The sequence below is a fragment of the Harpia harpyja genome, chromosome 4 (assembly GCF_026419915.1).
Source record: "Harpia harpyja isolate bHarHar1 chromosome 4, bHarHar1 primary haplotype, whole genome shotgun sequence".
Lineage (NCBI taxonomy): Eukaryota > Metazoa > Chordata > Aves > Accipitriformes > Accipitridae > Harpia > Harpia harpyja.
Window position 1 is genome coordinate 47,543,379 of NC_068943.1, and position 19,733 is coordinate 47,563,111.

General features: G+C 44.8%; 1 protein-coding gene across 1 annotated transcript; it reads left to right on the forward strand.

Moving 5' to 3' along the window:
- The first annotated feature begins 1,749 nt into the window (after window positions 1-1,749).
- Window positions 1,750-18,282, forward strand: DDX6 (DEAD-box helicase 6). Its single transcript, XM_052783831.1, has 14 exons — window positions 1,750-1,888; window positions 4,094-4,557; window positions 6,058-6,121; window positions 6,601-6,705; window positions 7,955-8,084; window positions 8,565-8,711; window positions 8,953-9,051; window positions 9,802-9,920; window positions 10,344-10,472; window positions 10,807-10,923; window positions 12,518-12,581; window positions 13,500-13,601; window positions 14,374-14,553; window positions 15,895-18,282. The coding sequence occupies exons 2-13, from the start codon at window positions 4,358-4,360 to the stop codon at window positions 14,547-14,549; spliced, it is 1,452 nt and encodes a 483-aa protein (XP_052639791.1). The 5' UTR covers window positions 1,750-1,888; window positions 4,094-4,357; the 3' UTR covers window positions 14,550-14,553; window positions 15,895-18,282.
- The last annotated feature ends 1,451 nt before the right edge of the window (window positions 18,283-19,733 follow it).

Below are 19,733 nucleotides of genomic sequence, written 5' to 3' on the forward strand. Positions count from 1 at the left end.
TGAGCTCTGCTTGAAAAAAGCCAGATCACTTCTGGCTCCTGAATCTTCTCACCTCTAATGTTTTCCATTTGTCTTATTTGCTGTTACCATAACTAAAGCTTTGTGACGCATGTGCTGCCTACAGATGTTAGTCATATTTACTAATCTGTTAATTTCTGTTGTCATTTGTTCTTTTAAGGTTAGAGCATGCAATTTCGTGCGAAGTGCGATGCTTAGGCCTGCGAAGAGTTGAGATGAAACGCCGGTCCCCGCACAGCAGGGCCAGCGCAGCAGCAGCAGGCACCAGAGAACAAAGGTCGTGCCCAGCGTGTGCCTCTGACTGCGGGAATGGGGGAGTTGAAGCTTCTCCAGCCATAACTGCTGTGCCCTTCCACCAACAAGCAGCACACCGAGCTGGCAGAGCAAGAAACAGGTGAGATGCAGCTTTTCCGCTCCCCTGGCATTTGAAGGCACAATGCCTGTCTTTTCAGGTTCCTTTTTCGCTTGCCACACTTGGAATAGAAGCTTTAAGAAGAAAGCGGGACGCATCAGGCAGGCGAGAGGCTGACAAGGGACCACCTCTCTGCCCCAGGGGACAGCAGTTCAGGACACGGCGGTAGCCCCACAGCGGAGCCAAAGGTAGCCTGGGAGCGAACGGAAGAAAGAAATTAAGGACGAGGCTGTGCCGATCTCATTTCCCATGAGAGTCGGGCAGGAATATGTGAAATTATTGCAGCGGAAGGGTCGCCAGGCCTGATGGAGGTGATGGGGCTGTGGCTGGCAGAGCAGGGAACGGTGTGGCATCTTCCTCCGGCTGCGACCCGTGGACCTCTTGTGGCGCTACGGGCGGGCACGCACAACTCGCGCACCACAGTGCTGGCCCCGGGCGCGTGTTTTGCCGCAGAGGGCAGGGATAAAGAGCGATCTAAGGACGGCTGTAAGATGGGAGGAACTAGGAGAAAACGGCAAGGTGAGAGGAAACAAACGGGCTTCCCTGTTTCATTGTGCCCATTTTGGAAAAAACATTTCAACAAAAATTTGTCTGCAAAGCAGTTTGGGAATTACCAGCACTTTTAGGCCGGTGTTGAAGATTACATCCCTGTTGTGCCTCAGTTCGGCAAGATCCTCGTCTAAGCCACAGCCATCCGAAAAGGAAATGGTGACTCGCACTCCGTCACCATCAGCGGTTATGGCTCCTGCAGGCCGCGGGTCAGTCTTTTATTCTTATGTTTGTGTCAGCTATGTTTCAGTGACTACGCAACGACGTCGCGTTAGCTTTGCAGGCTTTTTCTCGGGAAACAGGAGCGTTCCCAGTATCTTTTGTGACAAGGTCCACGCCGCGTGCTGCTTCTGAGCCAGAGAAGCCGCCGGCGCTGGCGGCTTCTACCTTTGTCGCTACGCGTCCCCCTCTGTCTTAGGGAGACGTAAATGGCCAAAAACGCTTCTGTAGCTGCGGGAGCGGTGCCCGCCCCACCGCCAACGGAGGACGGGGCTGACCCCGCTCCGAAGCCTTTATTCCTTCTGCGGCCCTTCTGGGACCGGTTCCCCCGCTGCCGCCCTCGGGCTTTTCGGCGCCGGTCGCCGCCGGAGGACCGGCCGCGGGCTCAATCGCGACCGCGCGCAGGGGCGGAAGGACGGCGCCGGCGCGGTCACGTGGCCGGCGGAGCGCGGTGTGGGGGATCCCACGCGGGGCCGGGCGTGGCGCGCGCCGGGCGTCCGTGCGTGCGTGCGTGCGTGCGTGCGGGCGGGCGGGGCGGGGCGGGGCCGGCCTGCCCTGCCGGGAGGGGGAGGGCGCACGGGAGGAAGGAGGAAGCCGCCATCTTGGAGCGTCGAGTCGCCATAACAAGGCACCAAGGGGGAGCGAGAGGATTTTATACCTGGGCGAGGGGGGGGAGCGCGGCTGGTGGCGGTGAGGACGGGCCAGGGCGCCGGGGCGGGCGCGGGTCCGCGGGAGCGGGGCGGGGAGGGGGGGTCGCCGCCACCGCCCGGCCGAGCCTCGCGGCCTGCGGCGGGCCGCGGGAGCGGCGGGGCCTGGCGGCGCCGAGGAGCCGCGAGCGGGGCGGGGGCGGCCGGGCCGGGCTGGGCCGCGGCGGGAGCGGCTGGGCCGCGGGGCCGGCGCGCGGGGCGGGGCCGCGGCGGCGCTCGCCGCCGGCTCGAGCGGTGGGGCGGCGGGCGGGGGCCGCTCCATTGTTCGCGGGCGGGAGGTGCCGGTGTGGCGCAGCTGCGTTTCGCGGGCGGCGGCGGCCCCGCCGCAGGGCCCCGGCGGCCGCGCCGCCCTCTGCCGCGGCGGGGGCGACGCCGCAGTGCGGCCCGGGCTCGGCGGAAACAATGGGCACCGAGGGGGCTCCGGCGGCCGGGCGAGCTGCGCGGCCGCTTTGTGCCGGGGCCCGGCCGGCCCGGCCCTGCTGAGGCGCGGCGCGGCGGGGCCGGCTGCCGGCAGAGGAGGGGAAGGGTCTAGCGGCGGCTGCCCTGACCGCCAGCCCGGCCGGCCGCTCGCCGACCTGCTCTGCGCCTGGAGGGGAGAGTCGTGGTGCGGGGGGGGGGGGGGCGGCTTTCTTCCGTTGGACCGCCGGTTTGCGAAATGGTGGCGCTTCTCGTCTCGGAACGGGGAGGTTTGTCGGGTTCGGTGAGGCTGTGCGTGTTCTCCTTTAATCTCTCTCCTCGTAAAGGGTAGTTAGGAGCGAGGGACTGAGACCGAGAGGTTCCATCTCCTACAATATTGGGGAGCTCCTCACCGTTGGTGTCCGGGCCTTTTAGGTGGCCCTGGTTACTTGTGTGACTCGTCCGGTTTTCAGAAAGTCAGTGGGCAGGAGCAGTCTCCTTTCAAAGATGCCTTGAAAGAGTGCTTCCAGTCAGGAGGATAACTAGCAGGAAAATCCTAGTTCTGCAAACTTTAAAGTTTTGCTGTGAAGCTAGGATTGCCACCCGTGGAAACAGCTGGGAGGTCTGGGAAGAGTCTGAATTCCTTTTCCCCATCCTCTTGAAATGCTCTTGAATGTGCCTTTTATTCACTGGCGAAGCACACGTTTTTTGTGGATGCTGAAGTTAGGAAGCAGTAGTCTGCTAGTTTTTCCTTTGCGTTTTCCCAAGATACGGACGCATCGTGATGAGAAATTGTACAGGCAAGCCTATTTTCTGCTGCTTCTGAAAGGTTTCGGACTAGGAGTGTCTTGGCTCCCTAATATCGAGTTCTTCGGCACTGGTCCGTGCTTGCTTTATGTAAGGTGCATCTTTGTGTTAAATACGGTGTCAACATTAGGTCATGTGTACCAAATGTTATCCTTTGAGCGCAATAGGGGTTGTTACTGACAGCTGGAAGGTAACATCATGTGGAAGACATAAGCAGGAAGCTAGATATCTGGTATAAATGTATGTTACTCACTGCTTCAGTTTAGGCTCAGTCACTTAGACTTAACAAAACAGGAAGCTACTGTCAGTTCAGCTTGATGATATCATTAGTTTCGCTATTCTGAGTGGTGTTAAATCAATACCCAATTTAAAAGTTAGAGTAAGCTGGTTGAACTAATTTTCGGGTTGGAGGAGGGTAAGCTGGTTTGGGGGGGCTTTTTTTGTTTGTTTATTTCCATAAAAAAAAGATGGTTTCTATTTCCCTTTCAAAGTGTAAAGGGCGATCAGAGTAATTTAAGGGTTTTGTCAGTTCTAACTGGAATGACCACTTGATATTGTGGTCTTGCTTCCTGTCACAAACTTGTGCATAACGTTGTTGCTTAGCATTTTAGGGCTGTTTTGCTGTGTCCCAGAAGTGGGGGAACCTCGAGAACTGGCAAAGCAATTGATATAATTCATGCTTACTTTACGGGGTGGGGGGAAGGACAGGTAGTGTATTTCAAGTGGTTACTCACTAGAAGGCTGCTGAAAATACAGCTGCTCAGAAAATTATCTTTGGTGACTGAAGGTGGTGGGCACAGCTTTATAGAAAGGGGAAAAAAATTTGACATGTGTCTTGGTAGTAATCACCGAGAAAACAGAAAAGCAAGTACTGTTGTTGCACAGTGCTTGTGAAGAAGTGGTTCTTAAAATGCAAAGGTAAACTGATGTGACTTATGTAGATAAAAATCCACATACTAATTGTTATCGTCTGCTTCTCTTTCAGATTGAAGCAAGTGAATTCTGATATAACTCAACTTTGTTAGAGGGCTTTTTTTAAAAAAAAGTTGATCCACAGTGCATCAGAGCAAGTTACTACTTTACTTTTGAGTGACTTACAGGTGCTTGCCTGCATTGCAATAAAGGACTCATATATTGAGCAAGACTTATTTATCTCTTCGTTTTGGAGAGTCTAATAAACTGTTATTACAGTTTCTGTACTGACTTTCAAAGTTTTGAAGTCTAAAAAGACATCTTTAAAAATAAAAACATGAGCACGGCCAGAACAGAGAACCCTGTTATAATGGGTCTATCCAGTCAGAATGGGCAGTTGAGAGGCCCTGTAAAACCCAGCGGGGGCCCAGGAGGTGGAGGCACACAAACTCAGCAACAGATGAACCAGCTGAAAAATGCCAACACAATCAATAATGGCACTCAACAGCAAGCACAGACTATGACCACCGCTATTAAGTAAGTGTTTGTATCGGCTGCCACAAACATAATGTTTAAAAGTCGCGTATGGGAAAGCGTTCTTGGGTTCCCATTTTAAAAAGTTTTCTTCTGTTGTTTGATGACACTGGCGGTTAGAAGTGTCCTGTGATGTGCATTATGAAAAGAAAGCTGTATTTCCATGTGCAAGTTTCTCTCTGAGAGTGTTTGTTGTGAAAATTGAATGTGATGCTTTGCTTTTCAGAATGTGTAGCTGCTTGTCAGAGGTAGCCCACTGAGCAGCAGCAGCATCCTGTTTTCTTTGCTCGTTGCAAGTAGTATGAGAGGGAAGTTGGGGAGTGGGAAGGATCTGAACTGAAATTTAAGACAGAAGAGGAAACGCCACCTAGTCTCAGTCCAGTTGTGTATGCTTTTCAGTTGTTTGTTGCAGTTCTTTCTTATGGTGGAAAATTCTTTGAAGTTGGTTATCTTCTGTCATCGATCTTAAACAGTAGCCCTTGCTCTCCTTGGTGTGATACTCCGGCTTTAATTCATGAAAGCCTGAGCTGAGATAACGTGGTACCACTGTGATACTCTACTACCATCAAACTGGTTTTGGAAGTGTGCTAATAAAACATGAGTGGGCTGGTTGGAAATTCTGAAAGATGTAAAAGACTTGGATGGTATGGTAATGTGTTCCTTTTCTTTTTTTCCCTGTGGTTCCTCCTCCCCCTGAACAACATTCACTTGTATTTTGTTACTTGATTATTTGCGAAGGAAATGCCAGCTGTTGTCAGGGAATGCGTAACGGAGTACTCAGGTTCTTAAAGTTTGCCTAACTTGTTCCCCCCCCCCCTTTTGTTTTTTAATCAGTTACTCTAATGAAACTGATGAGTTAAACTCATCAAAATTCACTCATGACTTCCTGGGACTGGGGGAGAGAAGGACTTGCTCTCCTCTGTACAGTGGCTTTCAAGAGAGGATGGGTGTCTAAATCTCATTGAGAGCAAAAGACAACATTTGATCAACAAGCGGAGTGTGTGCTTGCTTAATTTTCTCCCCAAAAGTGTTTTTTATCTTCTCATATTACTCACGGATTAAGAATGGATGTTCCCTGGACAAGAGATTTTTTGGTTTTTTTTTGTTTTTGTTTTTTTTAAAGTGATGAAATATTCTCATGTGGATTTATTATAGCCAGTTTCTGTTATATGACTAAGTCAGTGCTCAGTTTTAAATCTGTGTTCTACTGGATTGATTCAGTGCCCTAAAAATGGGACTTGAATTATGACTGGATAAAGATTTCACAAATTCTCTGTGCGCTTGGCAGATTGCTCGTTTTCTGTGTTTACAGTTTCCTGCCTGTTGCATCCTGCTTAGCTCAGAGAAGACTTGAGCTCGTATGTGTAGGTGCTTTTAGCTTTCCGGAGGTGAAAATATTACATGTTCTGAGAGACATGTAATCTGTATCTAAGAAGCTAAAAATGCAAAATAAAATTATTAAACTTTTTTTTTTAATTTATTTTTATTTTATTTTTGCTATAGACCTGGTGATGACTGGAAGAAGACTTTAAAACTCCCTCCAAAGGATTTGAGAATCAAAACTTCGGTAAGGATGGTTGAATTGTAGGAATAAATATTAAATAAAAGAGGGAGGAGAAGCTGCAGTGGCAAAATATTTGTCCTAAACAATGATTCAAAAGCAGTTCAGCTCCTGCTGTTTTAAATAAAGAATTAATTTGTTCTACAAATGCTTGGGGGAGATGCTTCTCTTGGAAAGCTCAAAAACAGCGTTTGCTGTGAATTTCTTACTTTATTAGTGTTACGGCATGGGACTGATTGTCAGTGTCTCTTGCAAGGCAGATTGAAAGATGTCAGTGTATGTTTACAGTACTGTATTTGGTTATGAGAAAGCAAATGTTTCCTTCTCCACTGAATGGTATTGCACAGATTAGTGGGAACTCCTGTATAGTAATGGAATGCACTTTGTGGTCTTCCTGCATAGGCAGTCTCTCATGGAGTGAGACCAATCTACAGCTGCGGGTTGTATGACCTAATCTTATGGATGTCCTTTTTTTGATTATTCAGGACGTGACCTCCACAAAAGGAAACGAGTTTGAAGATTACTGTTTGAAACGGGAGTTGCTGATGGGAATTTTTGAAATGGGCTGGGAAAAACCATCTCCTATTCAGGTTGTTTACAAACAGACTACTTACAAGCAGTATTTAATTTTTACAAATTTATTGTAATTCTTATTCATGCTTAAATGTTGGATACTCATGTCATGATTTGGGAAAACTGGGGTTGAGAATTTCTATTACCTGAATAAATCACAAAGCCATGCGGTGGGTGACTTAGAGATGGGACTGACTTACACTTTAGAGAAGTTAACTTGGATTTTCCTTTTCATTCTGGAGGCATTAGTGTGTCAATCCTTTGTTCAGTAACACCCTTCATGTAAGTAGTCCTAGTGAGAACAGGGCTGTTCTGTAAATTTTCCTGAAAACTGAGTTACCATAGGCTGCATGCCTTTAGTTGTTACAAAGATAACTATGGCTTTATTACGCAGTCTTGGTTTTTTTATCATAAGCATCTGGAAGGAGTGTAATGGAGATTATGGGAGAGAGATTAATATGTTAGCAAGTTTACTTTTCTGTCCCTCCATCTTGCTTTAGCTTTTAAGGCTTGTTCTGTTAAGAACTGTTGATGTGTAAACTTCAGGGGGGTGGGGAGGTTGAACCCTCATTTAATTGCTCTTTGGAGGATTATCATTGACATAGCTCTGCCACTGTATCTCCTTTCTGCATGAGAAAACTGTGGCTTTTAGGTAATTTGTCTGCTTTAAAACAGATTCTAACCGTGCTGCCTTTCCAAAAGGCTGAGGGTTCTTTAGCTGTTGCTGTAAAAGACAGCGAAACGAAAAATACTTGGGGCCTGTGTTTGAATGGCTGAAGTTTCAAAAGGAAAGCCTGCTGGTTTTATGCAAAGTATATCACAAGAGCGTGCAGGTTTGAATTACATGGCCTGAGGTGGTTCTGATGTTAAGATATAGGTGGGTATCTTTTTCCATAGCAGGAGTTTGCTAGTAACTGTCATTGTCTCTTCACTTTTTTTCCCTAATTTTTCACTTTTTTTCCTAATGTGTCAGCACGGGTTTACCGTTCCTGTGGTACCTGATCCCTGGTTCTCTTATGACCAGGCAAATTAAGGACTTTTAAGTGGGATATGGGGAGCAGAGCTATTGCTTTGTTGGGGAACTCTTTACTGATAGGTTTAACTCCTTCCTGCTGTGCATCTGTGCTGCTTGCAGTTGCAGGATATTCTGCTTATGAAACAATTGGATTTCCCGTGGTACTGTGAGTGAGGAGAGTTAAATTTGGCCAGCCTCTTGAGCGAGCATGGCTTATGATTGCTCATGTACTGTTTGTCATTGCATTTCAGGAGGAGAGCATCCCCATTGCTTTATCTGGTAGGGATATCTTGGCTAGAGCGAAAAATGGAACAGGCAAGAGCGGAGCCTACCTCATTCCTTTACTTGAACGGCTAGACTTAAAGAAGGACAATATACAAGGTCAGTTGAGATGGATCTCACTCAGTTGCAGCCGGGTAATGGTATCAGTCCCTACGTTGCAGACTTGAATCTAAAACTGGTCAAGGAAATTGAACAGCATAGGTTATCTGCTTGTACTTTCAAAGAAAGTTAATGGGGAGTGGTGGAGGGGAGGTGGAATTTTAAAAGTCCCACAGTTGCTTTCGAAAGCCTGAAATGGACGACATCTTCTGGACTTCACCGCCTTGCCTTGGAAAGTGGATTTGGAGTAATAAGGAAGCATGCTGGCTGGGGGACTTGCATGGAGGGAATATCAAGGGACGGAGAACCCTTTCACAGAATTTGCCTTGTAAGCAGTTTCTAGGTCTCGTTCAGGATATCCAGAGTGGAACTCCAACCCCATAGAAGTACAGCTTTCATAAAGTCTCTGTCTCCTCTAAGGATTACTATTTAAGATACAGTGTGTTACTAGTAACTCATGCTGACGCTTTTAACTTTCAGCAATGGTGATCGTTCCCACCCGTGAACTAGCCCTGCAGGTCAGTCAAATCTGTATCCAAGTCAGCAAACACATGGGAGGTGCCAAAGTGATGGCAACAACGGGAGGAACCAATTTGCGAGATGACATAATGAGGCTTGATGATACAGGTTGGAGCATTTCTGCTACACTACAGTTGTTGTTTGTTCGTGGCTTTTGCAGTGTGGCAGTGGAACTTCTGCTTGTTGTTGCTGTTTGCCTGTTACAGGACAGACTGTGGTATGTCTTGTTTGCTGTTTGTATGCTGTTGTTATTCTCTAAAACTGTTCGTATGAAATGTGGCCATGAATGCCAGAAACATTGGTTTAGTCGCCTTAACCATTTTTTTTTTTTGCTCTTCTAACCTTACAGTGCATGTGGTGATAGCTACCCCTGGGAGAATTCTCGATCTCATCAAGAAAGGAGTAGCAAAAGTTGAGCATGTCCAGATGATAGTATTGGATGAGGCAAGTTGCTCCTGTTAAACGTCTTGGGATTTTAACACCAGGTTAAAGCAGTGATGTGTCTCAGCGAGTCTCCTCGTTATGCACAGCAACAAATCAAACTTTGCTTAGAGACGCTATAAGGTTATAGCTCATCCATTTCTCGGTATTTTTGAGAAGGTACTTTGGCAGAAGAATTGTTCTGCACGTGAATCTCTTAAGAAAACAACCTAGGAAGATTTGCCTTTCCTGTTGTCTTTGCAGTTCCTGGAGAATAGATTAACAGTCTATTCTGAAATGAAGCAATGCATTTCATTTGGTTTCAGTTTATAATGAGTGAGCTGTGCTTACCACATAATTGTCTATAAAACTGATCTATGAACATCCCAATAGCACACAGGCTTCTGAGTGAGAGGCTGAGAAAAATTGTTGTGTGAAAGCTCTTGGGTGACTCTGATAGGAACCCTGATAACTTTTCAATTTAGATTCCATTTATTTTTCCTGAATTTGATTCTGTTTAAATCAAAATCTTGAAAACCAGGAGACAGTAAACTTCCTTTCACTGACCAATCCTGTCTCCAGCAGCTAAATTGCATATCTTTTGGAGCGTGGCGTGTGCTCCAAAGGGGACAGTCCCATCATAAGGGCAGGGAGAATGCTCCTGGTGTTTTGTTTGTTGTTCGCCAACCCCGCCCTCTGCCATGTGGTACTACCAGAAGACTGATATCTTGCCCCATTAATTTAACTTACTCTTTATTACTTCTGTTGTTACAGGCAGATAAGTTGCTGTCTCAAGATTTTGTTCAAATAATGGAAGACATTATTCTCACGCTACCTAAAAACAGACAGATTTTGCTCTACTCAGCCACTTTCCCTTTGAGTGTACAGAAGTTCATGGTGAGTGCAGATGTAATCATATACATATGATGGCGGTGACATTGCATGTGAAGTAAATCAGCCTAAATCTAGGGCAGAAGTTTGAAAATAATTTTTGACCCACAGTAGCATTCATAGGAAAGCTAGGTACGCACAGTTCTTGCCTATAAGGTACTGTTTTCCACTTTGTACATCAGCTATATGCCATCTGCACTGATTTGCTTCCAGAGGGTGCTCCTGTTTGGCCTGCTTGGTCACCTTGGATTTATAAGTAACCCTTTGTGAAATTTTACTCACCCTGTCTGTTCTGTGTATAGCATGAAGAGCGAGTGGCTAGGTAGTGCATTCTTGCAGTGGAGGAAGTTAAATGTGCTGGAGGGTGGGAAGTACTTACGTTGTTCTGTGTGTAGATATGCCTGCTTTATCCTTACCTTTATTTTTCAGAATTCCCATTTGCAGAAACCCTACGAGATTAATCTGATGGAGGAGCTGACCTTGAAGGGAGTTACCCAGTACTATGCCTATGTAACTGAGCGTCAGAAAGTACACTGCCTCAATACGCTGTTTTCCAGGGTAAGCAGTAGGGCTGGGTCAAGAACATGCAGAAGCTTTTTTGCTTTCGGAACCAAGAATAGGACTGAGGGTGGCAAAGATGGCATAACAACACTTTTTGCTTGTCAAAAAGTGCTATTTAGCTGAAGCTAAAAAAGCATGCTTCTTGTCCTGCACACCTTTGTGTTACAGACCTTTGTTAATTTTTTCCCCCTCTTGTACAAAAATATGTACTGTGTAACTTACCAGCAGCATACCTGCTTTGCTTTCTTTCTGGAAGGGATTTAGACTTAATGTCTTGGATCATTTGTTAGTAAAATTCTGCATTTACTGAGCGTGCTACTTATATGTTCAGCTCCAGATCAACCAGTCGATTATTTTCTGCAACTCCTCTCAACGGGTTGAATTGCTAGCTAAAAAGATCTCCCAGCTGGGCTATTCCTGCTTCTATATCCATGCTAAAATGAGGCAGGTGAGTATGAAGTCTGCAGTGGTTTATTCCACACCACCCCAAGCTTTATTGCACAGCTGAATTAAGTCTTGTGCTTGCTTTAAAGTTGCATATTCTTTGAAAACTGAAACATGTATTGCTTTGCTGTGGATTTGGTTTTAGACCGCCCCCCCCTCCCCCCCTTTCCAGGCTGTTCAGTGTTAGCTGGTCAGCTGGTACTTAAGAGTACTTCAGGTCAGGTTAATTAGTCCAGTGTAAGCATAGACCGCAGCCAGAAGGCACAGTTCTTAGTGCTTGCTGCCTAGCTTTTGCCAGCACGGGGAGCCATGGTAGACCACACAGTGTAACTGACAGAGATGAAAACAAGCCTGATTTAAAACAAACAACAAAAACCCCACTACTCAGCCAATTGAGTGCTCTGCGTGGCTTTGCAAACAGTAAATCTTGCACTGTGACTGCAGGGGAATCTGAGAAGTCAGGGAGGTGGCTTTGATCAAACGTCTTGGCGAAAGCCGTGACTGGTGTACGGCGACTGAGCACCTGTGGTCTTGGTGTAGACGGTGAAAAAATGCCAATGCAGCTTTGCTGGTGCAGAGGTTTCTGTTAATTGTATGTTAGCTCATGTGTCCTCGAGCTTCATACTTGTAACATCCTTGTTTTCAGTAAGTTTACTAAAAGATATCAGAAGGTTGAAGTGACGCATGTAAAACAGCAGTACTGTGAATTTTTTTTTTTTTAATTTTATATGTAAGCTAGAATAAATTCAAATGACAGCTTTAGAGGAAACCTAGCTTGCTGTTCATCGAACTGACAGGTAATGGTAATGTTTGCTGGGCCATATGCAGACCGGTAATTAATTAAGCAGAAATAGAAGTGGTGTCAGTATTGAGAACAGAGATATGCAAATGGGTTCCTTGAAGTCTGAATTTTGTATGCTTTTGACCAGTCCATAGACGATCTTTGTGGCAAAATGCAGGTATGTTTGTGTGGAAACCTTCAACTTGTTCATTCCTGCTGTTAATTTCGCTCCTTAACAGTGATATTCCTTGATCTTTGCGTGGCCCAAAGTGACTTGTTTGTGAGAGGAGAGTCTTCACAGAGAATTGTCTCATCCCACCTCTAATTCTGAATTGGTAGTGAAAAATACTTCATACTGGAGAATGAAGTTACTGCCGATGTCGGTTTTTAAGGGAATGAATAAAACATGTATTGCATGTGGCAGGGGGCTGGGGGAAGACGATGGTCAAACTACCAGTTTAACTTCCTTGATGTGTGTTTCACGTAATTATAACAAGATACTCCTATTCTGAGGTGGCTTTGATGCAACTGTAGGAGGCTTTAAAACACAGTCAGTTAAGTGTCTAAAAGTGGTACCAAGGGCCCCTCTGGTAAGTTCTCTAGAATATGTGGGTAAGAAGTGCTAAAAAATATGTACTAGCAGCTTTGATTCAGCTGTTCTCTAATGACGAGGAGGAATTCCTGTGATTGAAGTTCAGTGTTTGTAACTTGAATATACCTCAAAGTCACAGCCAGTTGTTTGGTTTTGGTGGGGTTTGGGGTTTGTTGTTTGGTTCCCTCCCTTTGTTTGTTTGTTTATTTATTTATTTATTTCCAGGAGCACCGCAATCGTGTGTTCCACGATTTCCGAAATGGCTTATGCCGCAATCTTGTTTGCACTGGTAAGAGTTCCTAAACGTTTTCCTGTTTCTAAAGGTTGTGATAGAAAGCGGATTAGCTGTTAGCCCCGGTATAATAGATTGTGTGATTTGTAATAAAATCATATGTTTTGATAAGATGTCTTTGTCAAGCCTGCGTGTAGCAGGGTGCGGCACTGCTTTAGGCATGTAGATTTTTGTCTTTTGTGACAAACTGAAGGTGCAGCTTGCTGAGAAATAGTTTTACTGTGATAGTATTTTCTGCACTAGTTCTGTTTTCTGCATATTTTCATGTGAGTGCTCTCCGAGTTTTTGGGCTGTAAGCTTTACGAAATATCAGTAGAACTGTGGCTAGGATCACCCGAGTGAGTTTTGCCGATTCTTTAAATGTTTACAGCTCGTCTTTTCTAAATATTTTTACAGTTTCGATTGGCCTGTGTATGATCCGAGTTCTCCATTGTATGGCCTGTTTGGGCAGTATTGTGGCAGTGTCTCCTGATCACTACATGTGTCTGGGTCCTCTTAACAAAAATCACTAGAAGCAGAATAAAAATAGTTGAGCTAGTGGGATGTAGTTCCGCTCTCAAGTCTGTTGCGACATTGGCAATGCACAATCATGTGTGAGGAGACGCTTGTGTGAGACGACCTGCTCAGAAGTAGTCTAACGTGGAAAAAACTAGTTCATTCTAATTACTTTTTCGGCATAGATGTGCAGATCTGGTGTTTTGGTCATTCTTCTTGTATTAATCATGGTTACAGTGGATAAAGAGCAAGAAGCAGCCATAACAGAATTGTATGTAAACTGTCCTTGATACAAGGGAAGCTTATATGTGGAACCTAGTGCAAGCCAATGTTAATTATTGTTAATCTTTTCACCCTAAATACTGTCAGCAATTGATCTCATTGAAATTAACTTTCTTCATGACCTGGATTGTCTTTCAGATCTGTTTACCCGAGGTATTGATATCCAAGCTGTGAATGTGGTGATAAACTTTGATTTCCCAAAGCTGGCAGAGACTTATCTCCATCGTATTGGCAGATCAGGTGAGAGGAAAAACATCTTTTAGGTACAATGTTGCTGATGACTGTGATGTTTCTTAGGCTTCAGTTGGCTTCTGGTTTTTATTAGTGTATCTGAGAACTACTTTAGGTAGCTTTGATTTTTCTGAGAAATTTATTTTTGGGTATCATCTCAGATGGTTATCCTCACAAATATCTGAATAAAGGGCTGTTCTCTTGAAACTGGCCTGAACAGCCTAATGGGGGGGGGGGGGGAAGCATATTTTGCTTTAATCTCAGGAGACTTATAGATGCTCCTGTCTGCAGTTTGGGAAAATTCTCTACTGAAAACTTGGCTTCCGTGGTGTCTTAAGCGTGATTTTCTTCTGTGTGTGTTCCAAGGTATGTTTCTAATGTCTGGACATCAGCAAAATACACCCTTAAGGAAGGCAGTAAACAAAGGAACTCACTGTACTTGAACTTTGTAGTTTAGACTTGTTCAAGAACTCTGTTATTGAAGAAAGGCTGGATGTGCATAATGCAGTACTGGAAGACTTTTCATGGGTAATTAATTAGGAGGTTTGGTCAGAGCATTTTGAACCTCCTGGGTTTTCTTATTCCTGTAGCAGTATGAAACTCCTTACCAAAAACTGATGTGAAAGTTGTAGAGACCTGTGGCGGGTTCTGGATTTGCTTTTGTCATCAGAGACCAATGTTAATAACTCCACAGTCTGCAGACTTTTTCATTCAGCCTTCTATTGCTCAGGTCGGTTTTTTTTTGTTTTGTTTTGTTTTTTTTTTTTCCTCTATCATCAAGGTCGCTTTGGTCATCTTGGCCTGGCCATCAACTTGATCACCTATGATGATCGATTCAACCTGAAAAGTATTGAGGAGCAGTTGGGAACTGAAATTAAACCCATACCAAGCAACATTGACAAGAGCCTGTATGTGGCAGAATACCACAGTGAACCTGTAGAAGATGAGAAACAATAAACATGTATGTATGTAAATGCCTTTCCAAATAGAGGAGTTGTGTTGGATGAAAGAAGAGCTGATGTGTGAATGTTATCCCAGGGGAGGAGGGAAACTGATGTGCTGAAGAGGCTCTGAATGTGGGAACAAGGGTTTGAAATAGACAGTGCAAGGAATTCTGTGGATGTGCTGAAGCTGGGAGTGGAGGATGAGTAATTTTTAGTTGTTTTAATTGAAATGCTGACCACGTTAAGGAGACCAAAAATGGGGTAAAAGAGGAAGCAGGGAAGGGTGTATGGAGAGGCCAGGGTGGCTACTAGTAGCCTAAGGAATTCTTTCTGTATTGCTTACCTAACATGAGAAATTTGTGAGGGGCAGAGAGGAAGGTGGCTCTCAAAAAGGTGAGGAGAGAAGACAGCTTTGGGAACAGAGCACTAACAGAAGAGCCAAAGCACCTCACCAGTTAAGAAGGAACAGGTTCAAGCTAAAGGTGCATCCTTTGGTTCATAGAACTCTTGCGAGTAAACAAAGTTGGTAACAAAGCTGTAATTCATCTTTGCTGCCACTTGAGGTCATCTACATAGCTTTAAGAGAAGATGAGGTTTCACTGTTGGAGACTCCCGAGTGTGCTTTTTCTGATTGTTGTCTGAGGGAAAAACTGCTAAGTCGAGTCCTTTTGTAAGAAGAAAACTCGCCCTGGATTGGAGTCAGGCAAAACAGCTACAGGATGATGTTTGATCTGGTTTTAGTTAAGGTGCTATATTGTGCAAGATGAGACACTGTACAGTTTGGGTTGGAAATGCATTCTTTTGTGTGCTCTTTTCAGAGATCATGAATTAGAAAGTGAATCCTAACGAAGCTGCTGAAATTCTTCTCGGGTGACAAAAAAAAAAAAAAGTGGCCATAGCAGCAGAGTGCTAGATAGCATTAAGATGAACCTATGTCCCTTCTTTGAAATCATTCAAGGAGGGCCCTAGCCAGTCACACCAAGCTGACTTGCAGCCTCTGCTTTGCTGGCTGAGCTTTCTCCATGTTTTCTAAATAAATACCTCCCCGCCCTGGGTGATGAACTTGAAAAAGGCTTTAGGGTGGCTTCCTTAAGGGGAATGCTGTGACCTTGGCTGAGAACTGTTTGCCACTTCCTAAAGGATAAGAAACCAGTAGGTAGTCGTGCTCCATGGGTATAGTTGGGCGTTTGCAGCACCTCTTTCTGTGAAGCTGTGGTTGAGGTTGAGCTGTTCCAAATGCCCTTTGCTTTTCCAGAGCTGCTGCACAGTCAGTGTGATTCATTACTTACGTTCTGGTTTTGCATAGAATTGATTTAACTGTGGGTGTTGTGGTTGTTTTTTTGGTTTGTTTTTTTCAGGCTTTGATTACACATGCCAGAAGGTGAAGCCCTTTGATCCAGATCTGTGACACATCGTTTCTTTGGGGATACCCTTCTCTTTGTGGGTTTTTCTTCGTCTTTTCATTTCGGAACTATGAAGACTAAAGAGCTCGGCCTTTTTTTCTTTTTAAATTTGGCAGCAAGGAAGAAAGAAGATAAAAAGAGGAATGTCTTTTTGTTTTTCCACTTGTTTGCACTGTGTGCTGATTGAACATTAGTTGCACTAACTGCTGGTTTTAAATTTTTTTTTTCTTTGGGTGGGAGGGGCAGCAAGGGAAGAAGAGAAACCCTGAAAAGAGAAGAATCTTGATGAACACGAGCTTGTCTGCTATTTCAAATTCTTCAACCATCAACTGAGTGCATTTCAACTTCTCCCTGGTTACTCATCTGTTTTTAAGCTAAAGAGCTTGTTACTTATTCGTGCAAAGTGCCTTATGCTATGAGACCATTCAGAATATCACCTTTCCGACACAGCCCAAGGAATCGACAGCCGTTTTTGGTTTCAGGTCAAAGTTCCCCTCTCTTCCCCCTCTCCTCCTCCCCAAGTACTCAAGCCCAGGGCTGGGAGGTGAAACGTATTGGTAATACTACTTTCTTCTTCAACTTTTTTTTTTTTTTTTTTAATTGGAGGAGTTGATATGCATCTGCAGTTCACCCACACTGTAAATACCTGTATTTAAAATGAAACCAACTTAAAGTCTGGGCTGATTAGGTGCAGCATCATAGCTCCAGAAGGAAAGAGTAGCCTGTCATCCTTTGCAGGAGCCATAAGAAAAGCCCTATGCTCTAGCAGAACACTAAAGACTGGTTTCCATAAGAGTCTCCATTAGTAGTTACAGCACTTGATATGTAGACTTGTTTCAGAGCCATGGCCCTCTTTCCTCTGGTGCAGTGTGTCCCATAGAAAATCAGATGTGTATATTGTACAAACTTTGTAAATATGATTTTTTTTTTCTGTTTGGGTTCATATATAACTTTTTCTTTTGTGATGAAGGTTGCTGGGGTTAAAGGGATTAGACTGATTATGGGAGCAGCTAAAGATGAGAGGGGCTCAGTTTTCTGCAACACTAAACAATGAGAAGGGCTCTGACCTCTGTGAAGAGCAGGCCTCTACAAGTGTCCCTTGTCAGGGTGGGTTTGCTCTGGTGCTAGCAACACTGTCCTGTACTGCTCGTATAGAAGAGATCACTTGGGGGGCTGCAAGGCCTCAAAATCTGTAGCTCAACCTGTTCACAGATGCTCTTCGATTTCCCCCCTAGAAACTTCAGGAACTTGACAAGCTCTGAAGGGGGCCATGACCTGTGTTCCACCATGGCATGAGGGAAATCCAGTGTGTGTCAGTGTTGCTGAGCAGTATATGCGTAAGGCGTGAATTTGGGTTTAAGAGAGACCATAGAAAACCAATTTACATGCATAAACTGACAGTTCTGGAGCTTTGTGGGATTGATTGACTTCCTGCAGCATTGTGCATTTTCTGCCCAGAGTGGCCTCTATACAGACTTGTGAGCAGGTAAGGGCAAACCCCTGTTAATGTCAGAAGCTGCAGAAAGCTGCTTGCCATCTCCTCTGTTTGGCATGAATTGCTGTCTGTCATTTTGCATTGTATATTGCTGAAAAGTGCTTTCTGGTCAAGTAGTGTTGCTTTAAATTGTGCCCCTCCCAACATGCTTGATGTTTGGCCTGATCTACAGGCAAAAGGAGTGAGAAATCAAAAACCGTACTCTTTTTAAATTCCCTTTTAGCCTGTTCACCAACACTGGCAGGAGGCACCTGGATGAATGCAGTCCCTTTTGCTCAGTTGTTTATTGCATATACAGATGCTGCACTCACACCATGCTTGCTTACCTTTGAGGCAGAAATTAATTGTCTTAATTTCTCCCCATTTTGACCCTTTTTTAAATTTGAGTAAAATTGTTTGGAACTACAAGGCGGACTTACCCATCCGTTTCCTTGAGGATCATAAATAGAAGCCAGGTGCCTCCTGACAACAATTTTACAAGATGGAAAGGTTTTTGTGTTTGGGATTTTTTTTTTTCCTTTTGTCAGCAGTGACTCCGTAATTGTAGCAAATGCTGCACTAGAGTACAAACTCAAGAGCTTGGTCACAGACACTCTGTGAGCCACACAGCTTACATCTGACTGGCAGGTACTAAATGTAAACAATTTTGGGGTGCTTTTTGGGGGTGGGGGGTGGGAGTTTGTGGGTGGTAACTTTGACCAAAAGTAAAATCTTGCTCTTGTACTGCAGCCAGCTTATGATTTTTCCAGAGAGACAGAAGAGGGATCATTTTAGTGCAACAAAGACATGAAAAATGTAAATAAAAGTTTTGTATCTTACCAGGGCATGCACATGTAACAAGAACAGGATAGCAATGTCGAGTCAGACGTGTGTGCTCTGCTTGGATTTGTGGTAGGTTAGCCTGGTGCCATGTGTTGATGGTCCCTCTTGAAGCACAGAATTTTTGAAAGTATTACTTTGAACTTGGCCTCTAATTGAGGATTGGCACTTACCTAAACTATCGGAGGCACCATTTTTAGGTGGCTTCTTGTCAAGAAGGAAGCAGCCTATTTTTGGTGCTAGTAGGCTATCTCTAACAGATGCAATCTTGCAAATGGAAAGATGCTCCAAAGGACTAGGATAATCCTAGTTTTTTTTGTTTTTTGGGTTTGTTTTGTTTTTGTTTTTTATTATTGTTTTGTTTTGTTTTCTGTTGTTTTTTTCCCTACCCAGGAGTAAGGAGTGTGTATAAATCTTGGTTTCCCGAGATTCCTTGTGAGCTCCTGTTTTTGCTGGTCACGTACCAGCCTGTGCATTTATGCGTTAGTTGGAGCCTTCAGTCATGAGCCCTAGGTCAAATACTTCCTCTGACAAAGGTGACGTGAATGAGAATCTGATGTATTCTGCACTTTTCCCCTCGGAAGTCTAGAAGTGTCACTCCGTGAATCTGATGAAATGGAACTTCACAGCTGGGTGAAGTGGCTGTGAAGAGAGTGATGCGAATCTTTGGCCAGCGTACTCGAGAGAAACTGTAGGCTGGTCTCTGGGTGTGCGCAGTCAGGAGTGCACTACAGTTGCTTGAGGGCTTTTCCCCAAGGGAGGGGGGTGGGTTGGTTGCAAATACATGTTTCAATTTCCAGAATGAGATGGGAGCATCTTTCCTTTGCCCTCTGTGACTTTTTTTGTGGGTAAGAACAGGGAAGCTCAACATGAATTCATGTTGTGTACATGTTGGTATCAAATCATCTCATTCTGATCTTTTGTTCTTTATTTTTACTTGGGATGGGGGAGGGTGTCTGCTCTCAGGATTTAAAAATGCTTCACACACTTGTTTGGGGGGTTTTGTTTGTGGTTTGGGGGTGGGGGGTGTTTGTTTTGTTTTTCTGGTGGGTTTTTGTTGGTGGTTTTTTTGTTTTTTTTTGGTGTTTTTTTTTTTCCCCAAATGACTGATAGGACACAAACCTGAGCAGACGGCTGTCCTGCCTCGGTTTCTGTTCTAGAGGTTACGGAGATGCCTTGCCACATCTCCCGAGCTGCCGTTGAGGTGGTTCTTGTCCCAGTGCTGGACTTTGTAATGCCCCTGGGGCCGAGCAGCTGCTGCTTTCTGAGGACAAAGTGAATTTTGCTCCCAGGAACTCCAGTGGTATGGCTGCCATGGTAAAGGGTGGGCAACAGCAGTCTGCGCAGGGAGTTTTCCGATTGCTGTGAACTTCTGGTCCATCTTTTGTGAATCGCAGTTTATCTTCATAATAAACCAGGTCTCCGGACCAAAGAGCAGGCATCTGATCTTCAAAATGAGGCTTTGGCAGATTATCTTATA

Excerpts from the sequence above, each read along its gene's own strand:
- DDX6 (XM_052783831.1), top strand. The coding sequence starts at position 4,358 with ATGAGCACGGCCAGAACAGAGAACCCTGTTATAATGGGTCTATCCAGT. Across the intron at positions 10,473-10,806 it reads TCAATACGCTGTTTTCCAGG|CTCCAGATCAACCAGTCGAT; the intron begins GTAAGCAGTAGG and ends TTATATGTTCAG. Across the intron at positions 12,582-13,499 it reads CCGCAATCTTGTTTGCACTG|ATCTGTTTACCCGAGGTATT; the intron begins GTAAGAGTTCCT and ends ATTGTCTTTCAG.